The sequence below is a fragment of the Euphorbia lathyris genome, chromosome 7 (genome assembly GCF_963576675.1).
Source record: "Euphorbia lathyris chromosome 7, ddEupLath1.1, whole genome shotgun sequence".
Classification (NCBI taxonomy): domain Eukaryota; kingdom Viridiplantae; phylum Streptophyta; class Magnoliopsida; order Malpighiales; family Euphorbiaceae; genus Euphorbia; species Euphorbia lathyris.
In genome coordinates, this window is record NC_088916.1 from 12,417,708 (window position 1) to 12,441,072 (window position 23,365).

A 23,365-nucleotide genomic window follows, 5' to 3' on the forward strand; every position below is an offset into this window, starting at 1 on the left:
AATGATAATAAAAAACAAGGATTACCCTTACTAGGGTTTCAATAAGGCTATCCATAAAAGGGTAAAATAGGTGATACGCCCCGACAATCAGTACAATGGTACAGGTACGGATTGTCAGGGTTGTTGGTGAATTACTTCGGGAGGAAGTAAACCGAGATCCGCCCAGGGGTAGATGTTGATTCGCCTCCTTGTGTACTCCTAGATCCGCCCCGCTCGTATGTCCTGGGGATCCGCCCTCCTAGGTACAACCTCCGTGGGTCCGATGTCTGAGGATCCGCCAGAGTGCGTGTGATCAGCGATCCCAGTTAGGATGTCCGCATCAGATTCCTAGTCTGCGCCCCGCGTATGAGGAGGCACGCCCCGCGTGCATGAGCTCATGAACTGTCCTCCGGACATAGGACCTTCCATGCTCCGCGTACGAGGAGGTACGCCCCGCGTGCTCTACTGGTTGCCTTTGTCCTCGTCTTTCACGGTTGGCTCTCCCCGGGTCTCGTGCTTCGCTGCTTCCTTCCTTCTTGGGTGGCTCTCAATAGCCCTCACTAGCTTTGACACTAAGCTCCTCATCCCTCGGCTTCGGGGTTGTTGTTAGTGGAAAGATGCCCGCATCACCTTCTTCTTTGTTGAAACAATCTCAAGGAAGAAGAAGATACATATGACGGCAGCGGGGCGTAAGCCTTCCTCCTCGGTGGGGCGGCAGACCTTCCGGATGGAGGGTTGTTCAGAGCTTGACGTATCCGAGTGTTCACTCATGAATCCGACATGGATTTCATACCTGGATCCGTGTCGTGTCGTGTCGATACCGGTACTTCAGCATTTTTTGCTGAGTCCATGTAACATAGATCATTATTATTAATTTCATTCGGTTTATCCAATTTTTTTGTAATCAAACCGAATCGATTAATATAAAATACTAAAAAAACGAACTGAAAATATAAAAACAAAAACCAAAATTTTATTTCAATTGAGTGAGGAATTCAATTAGTAGTTTTCACAATACGTAGAAATCTAATCGATAATATTAATTTTCAAAATATATATCGGAATCTCAAATATAGGTCTAAAGAAACAAATCAAGAACTCTTCTAGCTGATCAAAACTTATTTTTTTTTCTAAATTTTGAATCACAACTTATTGATTACAAGATCAAGTCCATGTTCAGGCTCAATGACCAATCTAAGAACAGGTGAATGAACATAATGAGGTGAAATAGAAAATGAGAAATTAGTTAAAATAAGAGCTATAAGAATCTTGAGTTCAACCATGGCTAAATTTTGTCCAAGACATATTCTTGGTCCAACCCCAAATGGCATATACATGAATGGATATTTACATGCTCTTGATATTCCATTCTCAAATCTTTCTGGATTAAACTTGTATGAATCTTCTCCCCAAATATCTGGATCTGTATGTAATGGAAGTACTAATGTCCATACGTTCAATCCTTTCGGTACTTTGATGTTCCCTAATTTCATGTCGTTTAAGGCCTCCCGCGATATCACTGTCACCGGTGGATATAGTCGTAAGGATTCCTGAATCACCATGTTAAGCTGCACCAAATGTAATGTGTTTTTGTTAGATGATTAGTACGGATGGGGGGATAGGGGGTCACGGAGGCTCGGTCAACCTCTCGCCTTTGGGAGAAAAAGAAAAAAAAAAGACTCGAATTGTGATGGAAATTCAGTCGGTAGACATATATATTTCTGTCGGTAAATTCACGACAGAATTTACGTCGACATTACCCATCGCGGATGCTAAGTTCCAAAAAGATGTATACTAACAAATTTCTGTTTATTATTTGGTTATGGCTCCGGTATTGGTAATGGGGTATAGTAATTTACGTGACAACGGGGTCAGAAAGGTTCGTTGAACCCCCCGATTCCGGACTTAAATAAAAAAGAGATCATACCCAAAAAAAAAATTTCCTATCGTTTTTGAAGAAATACAGATTTATCCCTCACGTATAAAATGATACGATTTATTTATAGTTTCCAAACAAGATCAATTTTTCCACTACGTTCCCGAAATTTTGAAAAGACTGGTTTGATTGTTATTTAATTGTGATATCAGATCTTCCAAACATCAATTATGTCTAAGATATTTAGTGTGTTACCAACATAGTTAGAAAAAACCTGTTAAAACGCTAACAACTAAATTTGTACATATAAGTTAATCACTTTTTTTTCATAGTGTCTAAAATGCTTACTGTGTTACTAATATAGTTATATCCAATAAAAATTGTACGAAACCGCTTCAGTTTATCGACAAACTTGTTTAGAAAGTCAAATGTGACCGTCAAATTAGTCTGGTCAAAATTTCCATTAGATAGGTGTAAAATTGATACTGCTTGAAAATGTTAAGTGTTAATTTCTATAATTTTGTACGTTATAAGTAAATTTGCACTTCCCCTTAAAATATTAGGATTAAATTTAACATATCCTAAAAAAAGGATTTATCGACAGAACATCCGTCGCAACATATACAAATCTCATCGTTGTTTTATTTTATTTTATTCCGTATATCGTGACGGAATTATCTGCCACTAATGCTTAGTCTAAGAAAAATCTATAATTTTTAATATATTTTTATCGATTATTTATTTCTAACACGGCCACTTTACGTACCTGCTTCATCTTGCGAAGCATATCATAGTCCGGAATTCTATCTCCACAGATTTCGACAACATCAGCACGAACACGAGCCTGCCACTCCTGATTCGCAGCCAACAGCATGAGAGTCCATGTAGCAGAAACAGCGGTAGTCTCGTAGCCAGCCAAGTATATGTTCTTGCAGTTATCAACTATGAATCTCTCCATTTCTTCTTGGCTGAAGCTGCTGTTTTTGGCTCCTTCGACAACCATTTGCAGCAAATCGTCGTCGTATATACTTCCTTCTCGTCTTTCTTTCGCTACACCAAGGATTAAATGCCTAATTTCTTTCTCTAATGCCCATATTTCTCTGTTGCTTTTTGTAGGAACATGTCTGCAACAAGTTCAAATTTAGCACAAACTTGTATTAATCGGTGTTTAATTGTAACAGTCGTCCAATAAGATATTGTCTGTTTTAACCCAACCCTCAAGTATTGGACTTCACGGCTTTAAAAAACGTTAATGTTGTAATAGCTATATCTTATCTAAATGTGTTTTAAAGCCATGAAGCTCAATAATATCTATATGGTACCAGATAGAGGCAGACCTAGGGGTAAGGGAAGGCTTGACCACCCGCTTGCCGCCAGTAGGGTTGCAAATGAGGTGGGACGGGGATGGAGACTACTTCCCCCATCTCCGTCCCCTTCTAGATAGGAATCCCCATCTGTCAAATGAAATTTTTAAATCTCTATTCTTGTGTGATTCCCATTTCCTCATTATTCAAATAAATACTTGATATAAAAAAATGCATCAATCATAATTCACAAGTAACACATCAATCTATCAAATATAAAAGTAAATAGAACTTATCCAAATATAAAATAAATATCTAAACATTCATATAAGTGTATTCTTTTAAGAATATCCGTTAGTAATCTTCATGGAGACTAAGATGCGAGGTCTTTGTCCCTAGGGATGGCAATGGATACTCTCTCTGTAGGTAAGGCACTATCTGATCCTAATAAGATTAAATATAGGAGAAATTCTAATATGGTTCCGGTCCATTGGACCTTGCGAATAGAAACATGACAATTGTGCACTTTCTTTCCTTACACCAATTATCTCCCAATGAGGTAGTATGATTTTCTTTTTTCATTGGTTGGGTCTATTGCACCAGATCCACCGTAGAAGTTCTCATAAAAAGGTGAGATATGTATGAGACAAAAAAATTTATCCATGACGGGTATGAGAATACTCCATATATTTAGCTTTCATCCGTTGACTTCAACTGCTGTTGATTTAGAATTTTTAAATTTGGAATATTAGTTAAATTTGCAAATGAATTATTTATGGATGTATGTTAAATTTGTATTATTATTTGTTTTATGTATTGATTTTTAACGGCTAAGGATACTCACGATTTAAATGAGATGAGTATGAGATTCATGAAATATACCCGTTAAAGTAATGTGATGGATATGGGGGTAATGAAAAAATAAACGGGTAAAGTTTGAAATTGATACTACAGCTTATCGTAGATTATGGGTGCTAAATTAATATGTCTTTAATGTTATGAAAAAAATTTAAAACCCTGCTCACAATTTCAATGGGAAAAGGGATTCTTTGTCTCGTTGGTGCGAATTTCTATTGGGGATGGATAATCCAGTCCTATTAGAAAATACCAGAAAACTCTATAAAAACTGTAATATTTTGTGCAAATTCAGAATGTCACATTAATTTCCTGGAATTTGTGAAGTATAATTAGTACCTCAAGACAGGAATTCCAGTTGAGAGACTTTTGTTAGACATAGATTCCTGGAGAGATCTTAATTTTAAGAAAATCATTTCTCCTTTTGAGTAACTGCTGCCAAAACATGCCCTGGAAATAACATCTCCAGAGAAGCTTCTGAGTCCATCATCAATCTTAAAATCTGATGATATTCCACCTTCTTTCTCAATCCTACTCTTCCATGAATCTACCAAACTCATACTTGATTCTGCTATTAACTTCACCATCCCCTGCAATTAAGTTATTGGAGCGTTTTGAAAAAATTAAAAAGACCGACTTTGAAATTACCCCCATATATAAAAAACTGAGTTTGCAAATTAATCAAAGTACAAGTATCTTTGACCGAAAGATGGACTCGTAGATTTTTTAGCTGCAAACTGCAATAAACACTTGTTTAAAGATGTTTAAACAGCGACTCTACAAACCACAGGTATTTCATTTTATACTTTATCCTTGTTTAACTTAACTCAAAATAACAGTTCTGTTGAATCTCGAACTCAGAAAATAGGAACAGACCGAACAAAATTAAATGGGCAGAGTCGCGGACAATGTCGCTTTCTTTAAGACGTTCGCGGAACTGCCCGAATTTAGCAAATAGTATGAACTCCGGTCGCCTCCAGGATAAAACAGCCCTCTTAAATACGATTTTCGTATTGCACCGTACGAAAATCGTTCTGTATACACTCTCTGTTTACTTGCTCAGTTTTGAAAAAATACAGAATGAATGAAAGTAAAATTGTTATATGAAGGCAGTCTCTCATCACCTATTTATACAAGAAAAAAGAGCTGTTTGAGCTCTGATTTCATGGAGAAAGAGAAAGAGGAAAACCAGGAAGGTGGAGGAGACTGAAGACACGTTCAGAAAAGTGGACGTTGTGAACAACGTTCACAAAGACTAAATCAGAGCATAAATAATTAAATAAAAAAGGATTTCCGAAATCGGACGGCGCACGCGTGTGTGTGGTGGTCAACCAAAGAGATAGGTCCTCACCCTTTCACAAAAGTGGGTACCCCTTGGGGCACACCCCAAGCATGTGAGGACCTTCTTTATAAACATCTCCACCAAGTGCTTTGAAAGTAATGTGGGATGTTTTTCACTTGAAAAAACATAAAGACACTTGAAAAGGCTTTATTTCATAAATTTTACCTGGGCTAAGCCCAACAATTTCTAACCACCATGTACGTGGTTCATATGGTTAAGACACTCAATCAATTAAAGCTTGGATAAGGTGCAAAAATTACAAGGAGGAGCAATTTTACCCTAACCACCATGTACGTGGTTCATATGGTTAAGGCACTGAATCAATTAAAGCTTGGATAAGGTGCAAAAATACTTTTAATGGTTACAAGCTGGAGCAATTTTACCCTTTATAAAACACACGTATTTTGTTCCATATTTGGCATCAATTACATGTAAGTTGATTCTAAAAAATTCATATTTTTTGTGATTTAATAATAGAATTGGATATTATATTTTAAATTCGGTGAAATATTTGAATTTTTTTGTCAAACTCATACAAAATACAATATATTTTTCAATTTTTTTTTAATTTTCAGGTTTAATCAGATGTTTGTGATCTGTTACTAATGACTTATAAACATGTGAAAGTATAGATGACAAGATTCATTACCGAGAAGACAATTTGATGAATAATTTCTCAAACTGACCCAACTTGTCAACGTTAGAGGTAAAATTGCTCAAGGTAAAATTGCACCATTTTAAACGTTAGGGTAAAATCGCTCGGTATTTTTACACCTTATCCCATTAAAGTTTAAATGCTGGAGATGAAAATGCATTATAATTAAAAAACTAGTTAGGAGAGTTTTGTCTCTAGAGAAAAACCTACCTAGCTCGGACCTAGATTATTACGAATTGATGATAATGTACCTTGACTTTATCCATATAAAGTTGAGGAGCAAGTATTTTCCTTTGGTGAGACCAGAGATTCCCATTAGAAGTGAGAATTCCATGTCCAAGCAAAGGACCTCTTTCTTTCTGCTGATATGTTGGTTTCCCAAAATCCAAACATGTACACTTTGTTATCTCTTTCACCATTTCTGGCTGGTTCACATATAAAACCTGCAAGTTCCCCAGTGAAAATACATAGGTTGGACCTGAAATCAAATTATTTACAACAAATCCATATCAGAACACCCAATTTGTCAATTTTGAATCTTCTACGCTCTTATTTGATGATTTGGCAGAGTTGAAAGTTGACATGACACCGTTATGTCAAATTAAACTTCACGTAACCATATTTTACTAGCTAACTGTTTGCTAATACAATTAGTTGATTAATAATTAGTGTTCGATGGAATTGCTCGATGTACTGCTGTTATTATGTAAAATAGCTAAAATGTTTTAATTTAATCAATAAATAAATTATAAAAGTAAAAACATATAATACAAAATTCTGAAAAATGATTTAGATAACTAAATAAAAATAAAAATTAATAACTTATTGAATATAACAAAACTTTATTCTTTCGATTATGTTATTGAAAGATCAGAAGAATAATATGGTAAATAATTACAAGATCTTTATATTTTTACTTAATGCGGTAGTAGGTCATCGTATTATAATATTCTTTAGGTTTATGTTAATCAACTATGTTCGAAAGCATCTTAATCAACTTTTTAATCCATTCATTTGTCTTTTCATATGAAGTACAAAATTAGCCCTAGTTATATAAATAAAAACCAACTTATCTTTTAGTTTTCAAATTTAATCAAAATAGTTTTAATAAGTTTAGGTACGTAGACACTAAAATTCCTACACTTGTTTATAATAATTATAAAAAATATCTATTATTTATCCTCTTAAATTTTGATTTTTGTTTTTTTTTTGTTTTTCAATATAATATCTTTAAACTAACATTAAATATTATTATGAATTTTCCATAAATTTTTTCTTCTACAACCTCACACTCTTGTATTCATTTTACAAATAAAGTTTATTATAAAAACACGCAATTCATTTTACAATTTTATATAATTTTACTACTATTTTGATATTTTTTTTAAATGAATAAATTCTACACTATTATAGAGTTCTATAGTTATATAAAATTTAATAAAATAATTACTTAATAATAGAGAAATTTCTATTGCTTAGGAAAAAAGAAAAAAAAAATTATACAAAAATAGAATATATATTTTATTATCAAAACATAGAGTAAAAGGTGATGTTAGTATTTTAAATTTTACCATCACAGACGGATCCAGAGAGGGGTTTGAGTACCAACTAGTTAAGAAAAAACGCTAAAGTTTTATGAAAATTGTATATGGATTTTTAATTTTTTTTATGTAAAAACACAAAAAATATCAATTTAGCATATAAATCCTGGATCCGTGACTGTAATTAAGCACAAAAGTTGAGAATGCATACCGTACTTGTTTTTCCATAGTTGAAAACAAGAAAAGATGTAAGAAGAACAATTGTGTAAAACAAGGGGTTGTTTGGTCGGATGAAGCTTGGAAAGGGAGAAATGAGATTTTATTTCCTTTATATTTCCTAAAAACAAACAAGGTGCAGGTCCATTGATGCCTTGCTTCTTCAGTATGGCTCGAAGCTTTGCTGGTTTAGCCACCATTTCATTATAGAGACGGACCACTAATCCAAGGAATCCGATCACTAAAATTGAAATCATAACCTTTATGATATTCTCCATTTCTAAAATACGAGCCAACTTCAGAGAAACGGAAACTGAAACGGACACCAGAAAAAGGAAACCTATTTTTAAAAAAGTTATAGCACTGTAAGAAAAACGCTGATCTGCTACAGAAATCTGATACGGAATAAGTATCAGTAGGAAATATATAAAATAGCTACACTTTCGTCTACAAACACGTTCTGTAGGAAACTGTAATATAAATGGAAACGGAAACGGACTCGAAGTGCAGAAATGTTAATGATTTTCCTCTCCTCTTCTCTGCTTATATATATAGAGAGGAAGAGGAGAGGACTTGTTTGTGGATACTATTTCTACCTAATCGTTTTTTGTGATGAAAATGGAAAATTCTAAAGTGAGAACAGAAATAGCAACTTTTCTTGTAGACCTTTTGACTTGACTTAAAGACTCGTGACTAATAAATCCATCCTTCATTGGAATGGTTTGGAAAAGAGATTAGTTTCCAATTAGAGTAAAAAATTTTATCTTAATTTTTTTAAAGTTTATTTTTGTAGAAAGTAAAATTTTACTTTTAGTAGCTCAACTAATGGAAGTAAAAAGTCACTTTTTGCTTGGATAAATAAGAGTCCGTTTGGTTTATTTTCTGTTTGTTGTTACAGATTACTGTTTGCTGTTGGAAAAAACAGAGATTCCTTACTTTTCAGATATAAAAAGCAAACAAGAGTTTCATAATCAGACACCTAAAAATTTGCCATTGTGGTGAAACTCTGTTGGTTGAGAGCTTACCTATGACCGTAGAGGTCATGAGTTTGAATCATATTGGGGTGCATTGTGCACAACTTCAAAAAAAACAGCTAAAACTTTTCATTTTAAAGTGAAAAAGTAAACATGAGACGAAAAATATGTAAACAAACACCCCCTAAATTAGTTTAAATAAGCTAACATAGTTTGGAGAGTTAGAGGTGGGTCCCACTCAAATTTACTCTTAGTACAATTTTTTTGATTGAGATGTGACAAGCATGCTGTCCAACCTATTCATTAGGACCATTACAGACTTTCGTAACTTATCCCGATTTTAATCTACCTTGAGGCATACAAACACTTAAGTTTTGGAGTTGTGAATGATCTTTTCAACACATTGAAGAGAAGAACGAATTTCTGATTCTTGACCACATGACGCACCAACAAAAATGCACTTTGGCATTTCAACCTCATGTCAGCGCCACCTGTCATATTAAAAAAGGCCTAATACGCAAATAACCCACTGAACTTGTCCAAATGTTATAACTGCCCCCCGAACTTTCAATTCTAACAACTTACCACTCGAACTTGTCCAATTGTAAAACATAACCCCTCAAACTTGTCCAATTGTAAAACATAACCCCTCAAACTTGTCCAATTGTAAAACATTACCCCAAATTGCTGACATGGACTGCAATTGAAGAAACACGTGAAATACAAAAGCTGCAACGCTCGTGGAGTGTGATAATCAGATCTTTGTCATGATACGAATCTGGGGAAACGTTTTTACGGTTGCTTCAAGTACGGGGTAAAAAATTCTCAATTTGGGGTTATGTTTTACAATTGGACAAGTTTAAGGGGTAAGTTGTTATAATTGAAAGTTGGAGGGGGCAATTGCAACATTTGGACAAGTTCAGAGGTTATTTGTGTATTAGGCCTTAAAAAAATGTAACAACACATTTTAATTGATAATCGATATGCCATGTAGGTTAATTTGTGGTTAAAATTTTAATTGACAATCTTTATTTACTTGGGTTAATTTGTAGTTAAATTTTTTTTTATATTCTGTCACATGACGTTGAGATATGCCATTAGTTGTCACGTAATCAACTTCGGCGAAAAAAGGATCTAAAACCGTCTAAAGTGATTTTATTAGAACAAAAACAAACTTAAATAATTTTATTGAGACAAATTAAACTTTTATGGCTGTTTGGAAACATTGTCCAAACTTTTGTGACCATCTGTACTGATTAACCGGCTAATGAGACATCTTTGAACTTTGGGGAGCTAATTGGTTTTCTATACTAAGTTCAAGAGTTCTTGATGTATTCATTGGTAATTATATTTACCTATTTTAATGTTTAATTTATAAGATAAGGTAAAAAAAAAGAACCCTTTAATGTTCGTCGTGAAAAATAATTTCACACCTAACATCATAAATATTAAATAGTATAGTTTTAATTTTTGCAGGTTAGATCAAATTTACCATTAACTACAATTATAAATTATGGAGTCTTGAATCTCGTTATCTAACACTTAACAGGTGCAACATGTTATTCATTCATAACATATCAAAAACACATTCATAAAAATGAAAAAAAAATTAAAAGAAAAGTATAAAAATAAAACTTGCGGTTTGAGATTGCAAAGACAATTCTCATAGTTTAAATTGCAAAGAGAGGCCTGTGCTCAGTTATTCCTTAAAAAATGATTGTCGTGTCTATTTACCCTAAAAGAGAACGATTTGGAGCAGTTAAAAAGACTAATTTTGTAAATTATCCAAATTTCAAGGTCTAAGTTTACAAATTAACTAAACTACAAGTATTGTTTGACTGAAAAATTGATTCACATATTATTTAACTAAAAAATTCATAAAGTACAAACTCATGTTTGCAAGCTTTTAAACCATGAGGACAGTTTTTATAAATCGGCCAAACCATAATGTTTATTTTTATATTTTTCCCAAAAATTAAAGTTCAAAAAGATATGGTATATACAAGTATCTTTGAAAAAAGAGGATTGAGGTTTTTGTCCCTTTGATGACATTCTAAACAACTTTATCTTTTCAACTTTTTCGTTTTGATGTCATTTAAGTGTCATTTGGTTAGGAGAGAAAAAGTTCAAATTTGAAAAATAAAAAGTGGTTACAAAGCAAATATGGTACCAAACAAATTTAATTTTTGAAATTTTTTATTTTGAGGTCATCAATCAATGGTCAAATTGGTAATATCAACCTAAAAGTCCATGATTTTCGCCCTGGCAAGAACCACGTTCATCTTTTTTTCAACAAAAACACCGCTAGCCCCCATCTACAAATTAGCTAAACCACATAATTTTTAGGGTAAATAGTTATAAAGTCCCTCTATTTTTACCTAATACATTAGCCAGTCCCTCTATTTTTAGAAATAATTATATAGTCCCTCAGTTTTTATTTTTATCAACTATTTAGTCCTTATGTTTGAGTCAATGGTCAAACTATATTAAATAAACTTTAAAATACCGAAATTACCATTTACTCTATGTTTTAATAATAAAACATATCTATTTTTCACATTTTATGTTTTTTTTCTCCTTTTTTCTTATATATATAATTATAATCTCTACAATATTGAGTAATTAATTTATTAAATTTTATATAATTATACAATTTAATTTAGTAGCATAAAATTTATGGACTAAAATATGAATAAAAAATATTTCAAAAAATTATCAAAATAGGAGCAAAATTATATAAATTGTAAAAAAATAATCTTTATTTATCTCTAATAAATTTTATAAATGAAGAACAAAAACAAAATGATTTTTTAATTTTTTATTGAAAATTCATAATAATATTTAATGTTAATTTAAAGACATTATATTAAAAAAATAAAATTTTAAAAGAATAAAAATACATGTTTAATAATTAATATATACAAGTATATGAATTTCGGTTCACAAATTTTATTAAAACTATTTAGATTAAATTTGAAACTAAAAGATAAGATTTTTTTTACGCAAATAACTAAGGGCAATTTGGGCTTTTATCTACAAAAACAAATGAAAGGACTAAAGAGTTAATTAAAATAAAACTTAAGAACCTTATAATAATATGATGTACCTACTAGTATGTTAAGCAAAAACATAAGGACTTTATAATTATTTATACTAATTTTTGTTGGCATAACATTCATTTGACCCCTTAAACTAAAACTTCAAAGTCAATTAGAACCTTAAACTATTAAAATCATCAATTAAATCTCTGAACTAAGCAAAAATCATCAATTGAGCCCGAGTCCTATCCTAAAATCAAAAATTGTGACTATTTAACATAGACCGTAATGATCTTTGTGTTGGTCAAAATGGATTTGGGAAAGACAACTTGAAACTGTTCGACTGAATGATTTTCGATGGGGACTCTCGATTGATGATTTTTGTTTAGGATCGAGATTCAATTGATGATTTTGATAGTTTAAGATCTTAATTGGTTTTGAATATTTTTTTTGAGTGCCAAATGGGTGTTATTTTTTTTTTTGGCCTAATACTCTCCCATCCCCTTAACTTGTCCAAATTGGTCATTTTACCTAGAGGTGGCAAAATGACACACGATCCGATTACACGACACGAACACGACACATATTTTTAGTGTTAGTGTTGAGCTTAATAGGTAATGGGTCATTTTTGGGTTGACACGAAATTGACACGCTAATTTTTGGGTTGGGTTAGTGTTGATATGTGAACCCCAAAACGACACGAAATGACACAGATATTGAAAATTATTGTTATATTCTCCCGTGTTTTTTTATGTCATTTTATTAATAAAGATAATAAAAATTATAATTATTAATTGCAAATATTGATTTGAATTTCTTAAATTATTATAAACACATTACATGACCCCCTAACATGATATTATCGAACTTTTCGATAATTATTGTTAACATACTAATCTAAAAATGATATAAAATGTTTAAAACAGTACCATATCTTCTTATATTTTTAAGAGTTGTTATTAATATATATGCATAACAAAATTACATGTAACCCGAAAACACGACACGAAATCGACACTAACCCGAATAGGTTAACACGACTTTGACACGAAAGTTTTTGGATTGGATTTGGGTTTACTCTTTTTGACACGAACCAAAATGACACGACTCGAACACGACAATTGCCAGGTCTTTTTACCCCCTCAACTAATCGAATGTCCTATTTACCTCATTAACTCCATTTACCTCATTAACTCCATTAAAGTGGTATTTCTCACTCCTTATAATAATCATAAATACTACATTATTTTTATAATATATTGATTTATCTAATATTATGAAACACTAAACTAATTTATGATAGATCGGTAAATTTATCATTTTATTTATATTGATTTGATTTATCTGATTTTTTTATACGTTATCTCTTAATTGATTACATAAGCAGAAAAGAGCATTATTGAGTAAAGGTGAGAAAGTGGCATGTTTGGCAATAAAATTGCATTCAGATTTGAATGGGAAACCATTTATATAAAGAGTTAGTTAATAAGGTTGACTAATCAGAGATTAGTGTTTCTCAATGTGACTAATTACTTTTGGGCAACTACCGGACAAACCATGTCTTGTTAAGCACTCCTTTATCTATTATGCATTTTCATTAGAAGAATACTCTAAAAAAAAAAAACACGAAAAAAATACGAAAAACGAATAAAAAAACGTAAAAAAGGATAAAAACAGTAAGAACATGAAAACGTTTAAAAACACGAAAAATGAAAAAAATCAAGAAAGGTTAAAACGTGAAAAATGTAAAAAAACATGAAAATGATACACACGAAAAACATATGAAAAAGGTAAAAACCGTAAAAATATGAAAAACGATAAAAATGAAAAAAACACACAAAAAATGGTAAATCTGAAAAAACGTGAAATTTATAAAAAAACCGTGAAAAACGGTAAAAACGCGAAAAATAGAAAAACACGAAAAAATGTGAAAAGGGTAAAAACATGAAACACAATAAAAATGAGAAACGTGAAATTTAGAAAAAAAAACATGAAAAATGTGAAAAATGGAAAAAATGTAAAAACAATAGAAACGTGAAAAATAGAAAAAAAAATGTGAAAAATGTAAAACAGTAAAAACATTAAAACACGAAAAAAGAGTAGAAACAAAATAATAGTAAAACCAGAAGCCACGAAAAATGTAAAGGGCGGCCCGGTGCATTACGCGTCCCCGCTTAAGCGAGGGTCCGGAGAGGGGTCCCACCACGGAAAATGTAAAAAACGATAAAAAAAAAAAAACAATTGCTAGGATTCTCCCATTACAAATATCATAGTAAAAATTTCAACCTTTTGTCCAAAAACTGGCGCCTCTTTCTTCCTTTTCCTCTTCCTCTTTTCTCTTCCCTTGTCAAAATCTTTTTCGGATTTAGCAAGAGCGGAAACGGTTTATTTTATCCATATATTAATAGATCTATGTAGTTGCAACAAAAGAAATGATTCAGATCCAAATGTTCGGAAGAGGCTAAATGATGAAGATTGGAATGCTGCTGATTTTATGCGGATTTAGATTTATTTATTGTTTTTTATACACCTTTTAAAAGTGGAAGTGTATGCAACTTCATGCCACAAAAGATGAAGTTGAACCACAAGGCAGAGAATATAACATTACGTAATCATTGAAGACAATTCACACACCTTTTCACTCGAGCAACATCAAAGAAACAATGTTTAGGACTAAAAGTCACAAATAGCTTGCGTTTTTTTTTATGTTTTTCTCATTTTTACGGTTTTCACATTTTCATGTTTTATCATTTTTTTTATATTTTTCACATTTTTACTGTTTTTACGTTTTTACTAATTTTTAAGTTTTGACCGTTTTATGCGTTTTCATATGAAATCTGAAATAAATTAGTGAGTTGTTAAATACCGGCCCTTTTTACTAGTTACTGTTCCATTTGGACTTTTTTGCCATTCTCATAATTTTGATAAAAAAACTGAAAATTCTCTCTCCAAAATCATAAACCCGAACAACAATAATTGAAATTATAAAAAAAATTGATGTGTGACAACCTGAACCCCGAAAATGGATGATTACAAGTCGGAAACATTAAAATTTACATTTTTTTTTATCAAAGAAATCATGAAAATAATGCATATTTTTTATGACGATTTTTCATTTTCGTCACAAAAAATTCGAGAATTTTGCATTTTTATCACAAAAAAACTGAATAATTTAGTATTTTTCGTCACTAAAAATTTTACGATTTTGCACCGGCCAAAATTTAGGCAGATTCTCTCCAATATCCATATTTTCAGTTTTGACATTTTTTTTATGAAAATCGTAAAATTGTCCAAATGAGAGCGGTGATAAATAATTTGAGGGCGATAAATAGATATCCAGTTATTTATCAATATACATAAGAGAGGTAATTTTGGAATTAAAGAAAATATTAGCTATCAACAATCGCAGAACTAGGACCAAAGGTTGAAGGGAGGCTCCATCATGTGTAGGAAAGGGTAATTAAATGGAATTATTTAAAATTTAACCAAACCCTTTGTTTTTTTAATTTGCTTTTATTTTTTTCCAGAGAAATTTGTTGTGGTCTTTTTTTTTTCGTTTTTTAATTAAATTTCTCTCACTTATTATGGCAGTTCAACAAAAGGGAAAATGAAAAATCTTATGTGAAGATATAATCCAAACATATTTATTTCATCTAACATATATAAAGAAAAAAACAAATTCTTTATAGATTTACAAAATCCAAAAGGATTTATTCCAAAATTAGTTATTTGCTATGCTATAAATTTGTGCTAGCTAATAAAAAAGAAGTTAAATACATTAAGATTAAAATGGTGAAGTTATCAGTGAAATCTCCCTTTTTCTTTTTCATGGTTTTATTATGTACATCTGTCTTTGCCGAAGGTATTTCTGTGTTTTTTTTGTTTTTTTTATAGAAATTCAATATATGTACATATAATTTACATACCCGTTTTGATTCGTGCAGAAAAGAATGAAAAATGGTGCCTGAAGCGAGAATCATTTATTGGAAAATGTGAAGATGAGCCTCAAGCATGTACAAAGGATTTTATAAAAAAATACGGAGCAAGCAGTAAGCCAAAGGATTGCGTTTGTCAAACTGTATCCGTAAAAACTGATACGAAATATTATTTGTATCGTCGACATTGTATATGTCAACTTATTTGTGGTCTATTCTAAATCGAGTATAAGTGATTCCGTAATCTTAATAAAATAATAAATATTTTTATTTTCAAGTAAATTTATCTATTAGCAAACTCAATCAATTAATTAATTTATCTTAGAATTTCTGATAAATCACGTTCTTAATAATTTAACAAATAAATTTATCAAATTTCCCTATAGACCACATTTGAGATAAACGTATATATTCATTAAAATTTCAAATGTAATGTAAAAACCAAAATAAATCCCCGACAAGAATAGGTATCTACACTCCGCACTGATTCTATTAGCATGGGCCAAGTTCACCTTTTCGTTACACCACGATGCCATTCTAGTCAAAAGTCTACTAAGGTATTAGAATCGTTTGGACTAAGAAATCCCGTAATTTTGCTCACAAGATGGTCATTTGTGTCAGGGGATGAGGATGAGGATCAATGGTACCGGCCCCCAATGAGTGTGTTGTTATTTCGAGATGTTGGGGAATGGTGAAAGGTTTGATAGTATTTCATTTACTACATGTCTTAATATCTCCTTATTATGAACTTGGCAGATTCATAATAATTTCCTCCCGTAAGTACTTACTGCACCAATCATAATTTTAGGGAAAATTTATCTAGAGGATTCAGGTGGTTTTAAGGAAGATCTAGTAGAGAGTAGCTTCTGAGTTGTGTAAGAAAAACAAAAAGATAAAGGCGTTGGTCGGGTCCCGACGGGGCAAATCTTTGACGCTTAATGATGTGAATCCTATGATATGATGTAAAAAAAAACCCAAACCTCCACAATCTGGGTGTTGCTAAAATATAGCAATGAAATGATAGTTGTTAATAATATTAGGAGTTAAGGTGTAAATATACCCCTAACGTTTTGGGTCAGGAGCAATTTTATCCCTAACGTCTAAAATTGTACAATTTTACCGGATAAACTACAATAATGCAAAACCCATACGCCAAATTAAATATTGTGTAAGAATATTGGCCCTCGGATCATACGTCACATGTAACAAACTGGGCTTCCGGATCAATTAGAAGCTTATGTGGAACGTTGAGAAACACCCACGCAGCTAGGTCAGAAGTTCTATATTATAAAAGGACTTCTCCTAGAAACAGACTCCTAACAGAAGAAGAAGGAATCCCAATATAAAAGATTCCTAAAAAGCAAGGTATTCAGTCGATCCATCTCTCTCTCTCCTATTTACTTAGGCATCAGAACGGGTTTGGCGGACTCCGACCCTTCTAACATTTAGTTCTATTTTATACATGGTTATCAATATCTAAATTATAATAAATTAGTATTATAATTCTTAAACTTAATTTTGTGATATAGAATAATTTTAATAACATTAAAGTTTAGATAGAAAAACTCATAATTCTTTTTTTTTTTTTAATGAAATGATGATCTAAAAATAAGTGACTGATCCTAATTTATGATTATACGGATTAAAAAAAATAGTCAATAATATTATCAAACTTATTCAAAGTAGCATTTTGTTATTCTATAAAAAAAAAATCTTAAAAAAAAGTGTTAGGGAGTGAGAGCCCTAGTGGTCCCTTGTACTGCCCTGATTAATTGCTGAGTTGGCCTTGGGTTGGTTGGTTCTGAAATGATTTCCCCTGTTTCTATTTCCATAGTTCGGTGGATAGCCGTGTTTCTTGAAACAGATATCTTCAGTATGTCCTGTATTTCCACAATAAGTGCACAAGGATGTATTTTTGCCATTTGTTTTCTTGTTTGCATACCTCGAGTTGTTGCGATTGTTATTCTGCTTTCCTTGTGTAAAGCCTGCAAATGGGTTGCTTTCATTTCCCTCTGTTTGTTTGAAAGGTATAAAACCAATCTGCCGTTCATGTTGAATAGATAAGGCATAAACCTTGTTGAGCGATGGCAATGGCTCCATGAGGAGTATTTGGGACCATATTGTGGAATAGGATTCATTCAATCCTTGCAAGAATGTAATCACTTGATCCGCGTCCTGCTGATCTCTCAAGATCTTGAAGGCACCGCAGCCACACACCGTCCGACAGGTACATTGCGGCATGGGTCGTAGATTCAATAAGTCATCATAGAGTATTTTCAGATTGGTATAGTACTTAGTGCCACTTCAATTACCTTGTTTGAGGCTGTGGATTTCTCGTCGGAGCTCCAAGATCCTCAACGAGTTTGCCTGAGCAAAATGCTCCTTCAGATCGGCCCATATCTGCTCTGCTTTCTCCAGCCACATAACGCTTCGAGCAATGGAGGGCGAGATAGCATGGTTTATCCATGAGATAACCATATAATTTACGTAAAATTTAACTAAATTTACGTAAACTTGTTATTTTCGGAGAAAAATTTTATAAACCTTGTGAAAATTAGAGTTGTACATAAATCTTCTTAAATTTTCGTAACCTTGTTATTTTAGAAGAAACAATCCACAAACCTTGTGAATTTTTTTTAAAATCTTTTACTTTTAGACATTATTCACGTAAAATTGGACTAAACTTACGTAAACTTGTTATTTTTGGAGAAAAAAATTCAGAAACCTTATGAAAAATAGAGTTTTACGTCAAATTTTGGAACTTTACGTAAATTTTTTATTTTTAGACATAATTTACCTAAAATTGGTTTAAATTTATGTAACCTTGTCATTTTAAGAGTTAAAATCCACAAACTTTGTGGAAAATAGGGTCTTACATAAAACGTTTAAACTTTATGTAAATCCTTTTATTTTTAACATAATTTACGTAATCTTGTTATTGTATAAGAAAAAATCCAGACACCTTGTAAAAAATAAAGTTTTACATAAAACATTGGAATTTTACGTAAATTTTTTACTTTTAGACATAATTTACGTAAAGTTGGACTAAATTTACGTAACCTGGTTATTTTAGGAGAAAAACATTCACAAACTTTGAGAAAATAGAGTTTTACATAAAACCTATGAATTTTACGTAAATCTCTTATTTTTTTACATAATTTACGTAAAATTTGACCTAATTTACGTAACTTGTTATTGTAGTAGAAAAAAATCCACAAACCTTGTGAAAATTAGAGTTCTACGTATTTTAATAATATATTATTTACTTCTAATTTTTTATTTTGATTAACAGTTTTATCACTTAAATTTTTAAATTATTGAACAGTTTTGTCAGTAAACTGTTGAATTGAGCTAAAATAAAGGACATAATAGTATATTATTGACATCTAACGACTAAATAGTGATTAGATTAAAATATAAGGACTCATATTGTAATTAATAATCTTAAAAATTCTAATAATTAAGTATTACCTGCTATAGCAGGTTACTTTTTTTATTAATTTTAATTAGTATTATTTTTATTAACACATGTCCAATTACTATTGGATGTTAAAACAAAGTATAATTACTTTGTGGTCCCACAAAGTAATACGTTTTAATAGAAACTCCAATTTATCATTTTGAAAATCATTTTGTCAGAACAATATCAAAATAACAACATGAAGAATGTATTGAATAAAATAAATGTATTATTAGTGAATTGTTAATCTTCACAAGTTAACAGAGAGGAAGAAACATGGATAGCATTTTTATGAAATCTTTGAGATCTAGGTTGTCAATCTTTCCCTCAAACTCCGTAGGTTTGTCAGACCCTTTTGCGCTTCAGCCGTTAGTTCTTCTCGCTGAATCTTCGGAATAGAGACCGCTAGGTCCACTACCAAAATGAAAACTTGTCTTTGATCAACCTTTGAAACTAAACTAATACTACTGTGTTTATAACTAATCTAATAACAACTTGTGTACATCAAGTTTGTTTGTACAGAAATGAAATCTAACTTTCTAACTCTTTCTGAATCAGAGTTTCTTCAACATAATAACAACTCTCTAATTTCTCTATCTTTTTCCAACATTGATTTCTGAAATGGATCACTTATTTATAGTTGGTGAAGGGTTGTAATTGAAAGGTCGTGTCCGCTGGTGAAGGGTCGCTTTTATCCAAACGAACAGACGCGTTTTTTTGGATTTAAACATGTGAAAGTTGTGCAGAATTCTTCGCTGTCTCAACTGAGATTCTGAAAATCTCAGTCGCGACAGGGGGCACGGAAAGAAGGCTGAAAATTTCGAATCTTCGGTGACTGGCATCAGCGTGTCACGACTGAGATTCTGAAAATCTCAGTCGCGACAGGGGTATTCTTCCCCGTCTTTCGGCTGCTTCTTGTCTCCTTGAGTCGGTCTTCTGATTGATACGTATTTTTGGCACGTAATTTAGGTTTTTCCTCCATTTTAGCTCCTATATATTTAGCTCCTATTTGGATTTAACCAAATAATTAAGTACCTTGCATCAAAGAAGCATATAAAGACGTAAAAGTACTCTAAATGAATATAATTAGCACGATTTCAATGTAAATTTAACGTATTTATATATGATATTTTAGGTATATTTTGGGCTTAACAAACTCCCACACTTAAGCTTTTGCTAGTCCCGAGCAGAATTTCACTGAATTTATCCTTTAATCAATCTCTTTATAAATAGAACATATATCCATATATTCCTCTTTAAATTAGTTAAACCGAAAGATAAACTTTTCATGGTAAATTTATACGCAAAGTATCAAACTAGCTAGTGTAAAAGAGATATATCATTCGTCTTGTATCTCAATTAAGGCATTTCAAAGCATAAAATTTCCTTTTCCAAACCTAAACTATTACAAATATAGATTTATTAAAGACTTAGGTTTAATATATTTACTTAGTCATGCCCGTGATAAGGGTGGTCTCGTCCGTGACTTATATGAATTAATTTGCTTTTGTGTTCGTTTAAGAGGTACCGACCATGCCATGGGTGGACACAATCGTTACTTAAAACTTTAAACACGTTTAATTTTGCTTTAATTTCTAACGTTCCTTTCATACCTCGATCGTGATAAGGGTGGTCGCAATCGTGACCAAAAGTAAACGGTACTTAATGTTCTTCCCTTTCATACCTCGATTGTGATAAGGTTGGTCTCAATTGTGGCCAAAAGTTAAGAATACGACTACTTGATTAAATTAACACGAGTTATAAAAATGAAAAAATTAAAAATTGGGAAAAGAGAAATAGCACATTCATCCTATATTGACTTGAAATTCAACATGTTTTATGGCTAAAGTTTCCTTAAAAACTTCAATTGGTTTTTAGTGTAAGACGAAAATCATACCGAGCTAAAAAGCTAAAGTTGTTAGTTAGATTTATGCCTATAAACCTAATTGAAAATTGAAAATAAGATTTATATCTATCATGTACTCATGATATAAAATAGAGATTTGAAACTAAAGAAATTTTACTTATATACATTTGCTCGAGACGTTTTGATAAAAAGCGTTTCAGAGATTTGTAAAAATATTTGTAAAAATATTGCCCGTATAGAAATATTATTTCTAACGATAATGATAACCTTAAAATATGTTAAACATTATTTTGAGAATTAGAATTTTTTGAAACATATGAAATATAGACTAAACAAAAAGTTATGTTTAATGAAAAATTGTCATTATTTTTTAAAAATGTTGCACTTTATATAAAAATGTTACATTTCTGTTTTGAAAATGTTGCATTGTATACTTTACTTTATATACTTTACTTAAACATTAATAACATGCATTTATACTTAAATAAATAGCATTCAATATCATTCGTTACATTCATTCGTACCTAAGATTAAAATGAATATGAAATATCTCCTCCCACACTTAATTTAGACCATGTTCTCATTGGTGCAAAAAGCGATAAAACACGAAAAATAGTACGAAATTAAATCATACGAATTAGAATGTAAAAATATAGTACGATATCATCCAAACATAATAATAAAGATAATTGTACCAAATATAATTAGAAATATTGTACCAAATGGAACAAAACATAATAATGAAAATGAGTGAAAGATAGAAAGGATAAAACCTATCAAGGTGAACTCGGTGGTGAGGGTGTAGTCTCAACTCCTTGGCGTAGGAAGAAAGATAGCAACCGGCTACGAGTAGATTTATGCTCACGTCTCAAAGTAGTGATATTGGCATCCATCGTGTTTATCCTCGAACTCATTTCGGTATTGTTGGCAACGACTTCATCTAACCGTAAATTCATGTGACGGTTATGCTCGTTCATTTGTGTCAAAACACGTTGCCATCCAACTTGTTCTTCAATATTTGGTTCCGCATTTGCTTGCTTTTGGGCATTAACATCAACATTTTCCTCCTCCTCCTCTTCATCAAATTCCTCATCATTGTCCTCATCATCATCTTGGGTACCTAATCCTTGAGAACTTGAAGCTTCACCACCCAAAGTAGCAAAAACACGTCTTGTACGATCCTCATATGAGATAAAAGCGGGTGGTCCCAATTTTTTCAACAAATTGGCTCGTTGAAGTGCCGTAATATCCAAGGAAGGCAAACCAACATGAGGCATATTTTGATAATCCGTTAATTCACCCCGAGCACCCAAAACAATGCCGGTAATTAAATTACCCATTGGTATTTGCTTATTATGTGAAGCGGAAGCCCGGACAAAATTAGTAAATATTATCCCAATACTATCGATGGTCAACTATTTAAAGATACTATCCAACACAAACAAATCACGGACTTGCACCTTTGAACTTTCAACCCGACCAAATAAAGAAAATGATAAAAATTTGTGAAAGAAAAAGATACAATTATCCTTAATTAATTTGCTAGATGTGTTCTTCGGATGAAAAACATCTAGGCCAGTTAAAGATTGCCAAACCGTGTGTGCATCAAACTTCTTTGGTTTAGAATAAAAATTTTGAGTAGGAAAACCAAACCAACGGCCCATTGCCGCATACCCGACTTCAAAATGAATCCCATTATTTTGAAAAGAAATAATACCTCTCTTCCTATCATAAGTTAAAGTGACAAAAAATTCCATAATATGCGATTTATTACTAGGAAAACGCATACTAGCAAATCTTGTCCAACCAAGAACGGATAAAAATTCACCAATACGTTCGGTAAAAGAAAATACGTTTACCGTGTCAGTATCGAGAAAAGGCATGTCGACGAACTCAATTTGGCTATTAGAAAAACGGAGAAATTTACGTCCTTCGGCCTCCGTCGCAATAACGGTGCACCATATTGAACCCGTAATCTATTGACTTTAGTGGCTTTGGCTTTGTTAGCAACTCTTTTTTCTCTAGGCATTTTTTTTGTGTGAAATTGGTAAAAGAGATGAAGAAATTTAAAAGAGAAAAAATGGTAGAGTAAAGATAATGGTGGTAATTTAGGGAAGAAGAAGATGAATAGGGTAAAGATATATTGGGAAGATGAGTGAATCTTGATTTTGGGAAGAGTAAAAGTTGATTGATTGGTGTAAATAGAGGTGATTTATATAGGTGTAAGTAGTAGGTATTGATTAGGATAGAGTAATAGGTATGTAATTAGAGTAGGAAAAAGAATAAATGCAAAAATCTCCCCAAATCCCGTCATACCAGTCGC

At 31.9% G+C, this 23,365-nt stretch overlaps 1 protein-coding gene across 1 annotated transcript; it reads right to left on the reverse strand.

Annotated features, from left to right (window-relative positions):
* Positions 1-1,028: 1,028 nt before the first annotated feature.
* Positions 1,029-8,266, reverse strand: LOC136200664 (cytochrome P450 714C2-like). Its single transcript, XM_065991087.1, has 5 exons — positions 7,764-8,266; positions 6,263-6,489; positions 4,354-4,604; positions 2,622-2,979; positions 1,029-1,547 (listed from the first exon to the last, which is right to left on the reverse strand). Exons 1-5 carry the CDS (start codon positions 8,044-8,046, stop codon positions 1,122-1,124), a joined length of 1,545 nt encoding a protein of 514 aa, XP_065847159.1. The 5' UTR covers positions 8,047-8,266; the 3' UTR covers positions 1,029-1,121.
* Between the last annotated feature and the right edge of the window lie 15,099 nt (positions 8,267-23,365).

Excerpts from the sequence above, each read along its gene's own strand:
- LOC136200664 (XM_065991087.1), bottom strand. The coding sequence starts at position 8,046 with ATGGAGAATATCATAAAGGTTATGATTTCAATTTTAGTGATCGGATTC. Across the intron at positions 6,490-7,763 it reads ACTATGGAAAAACAAGTACG|GTCCAACCTATGTATTTTCA; the intron begins GTATGCATTCTC and ends ATTTGATTTCAG. Across the intron at positions 1,548-2,621 it reads TGCTTCGCAAGATGAAGCAG|CTTAACATGGTGATTCAGGA; the intron begins GTACGTAAAGTG and ends CATTTGGTGCAG.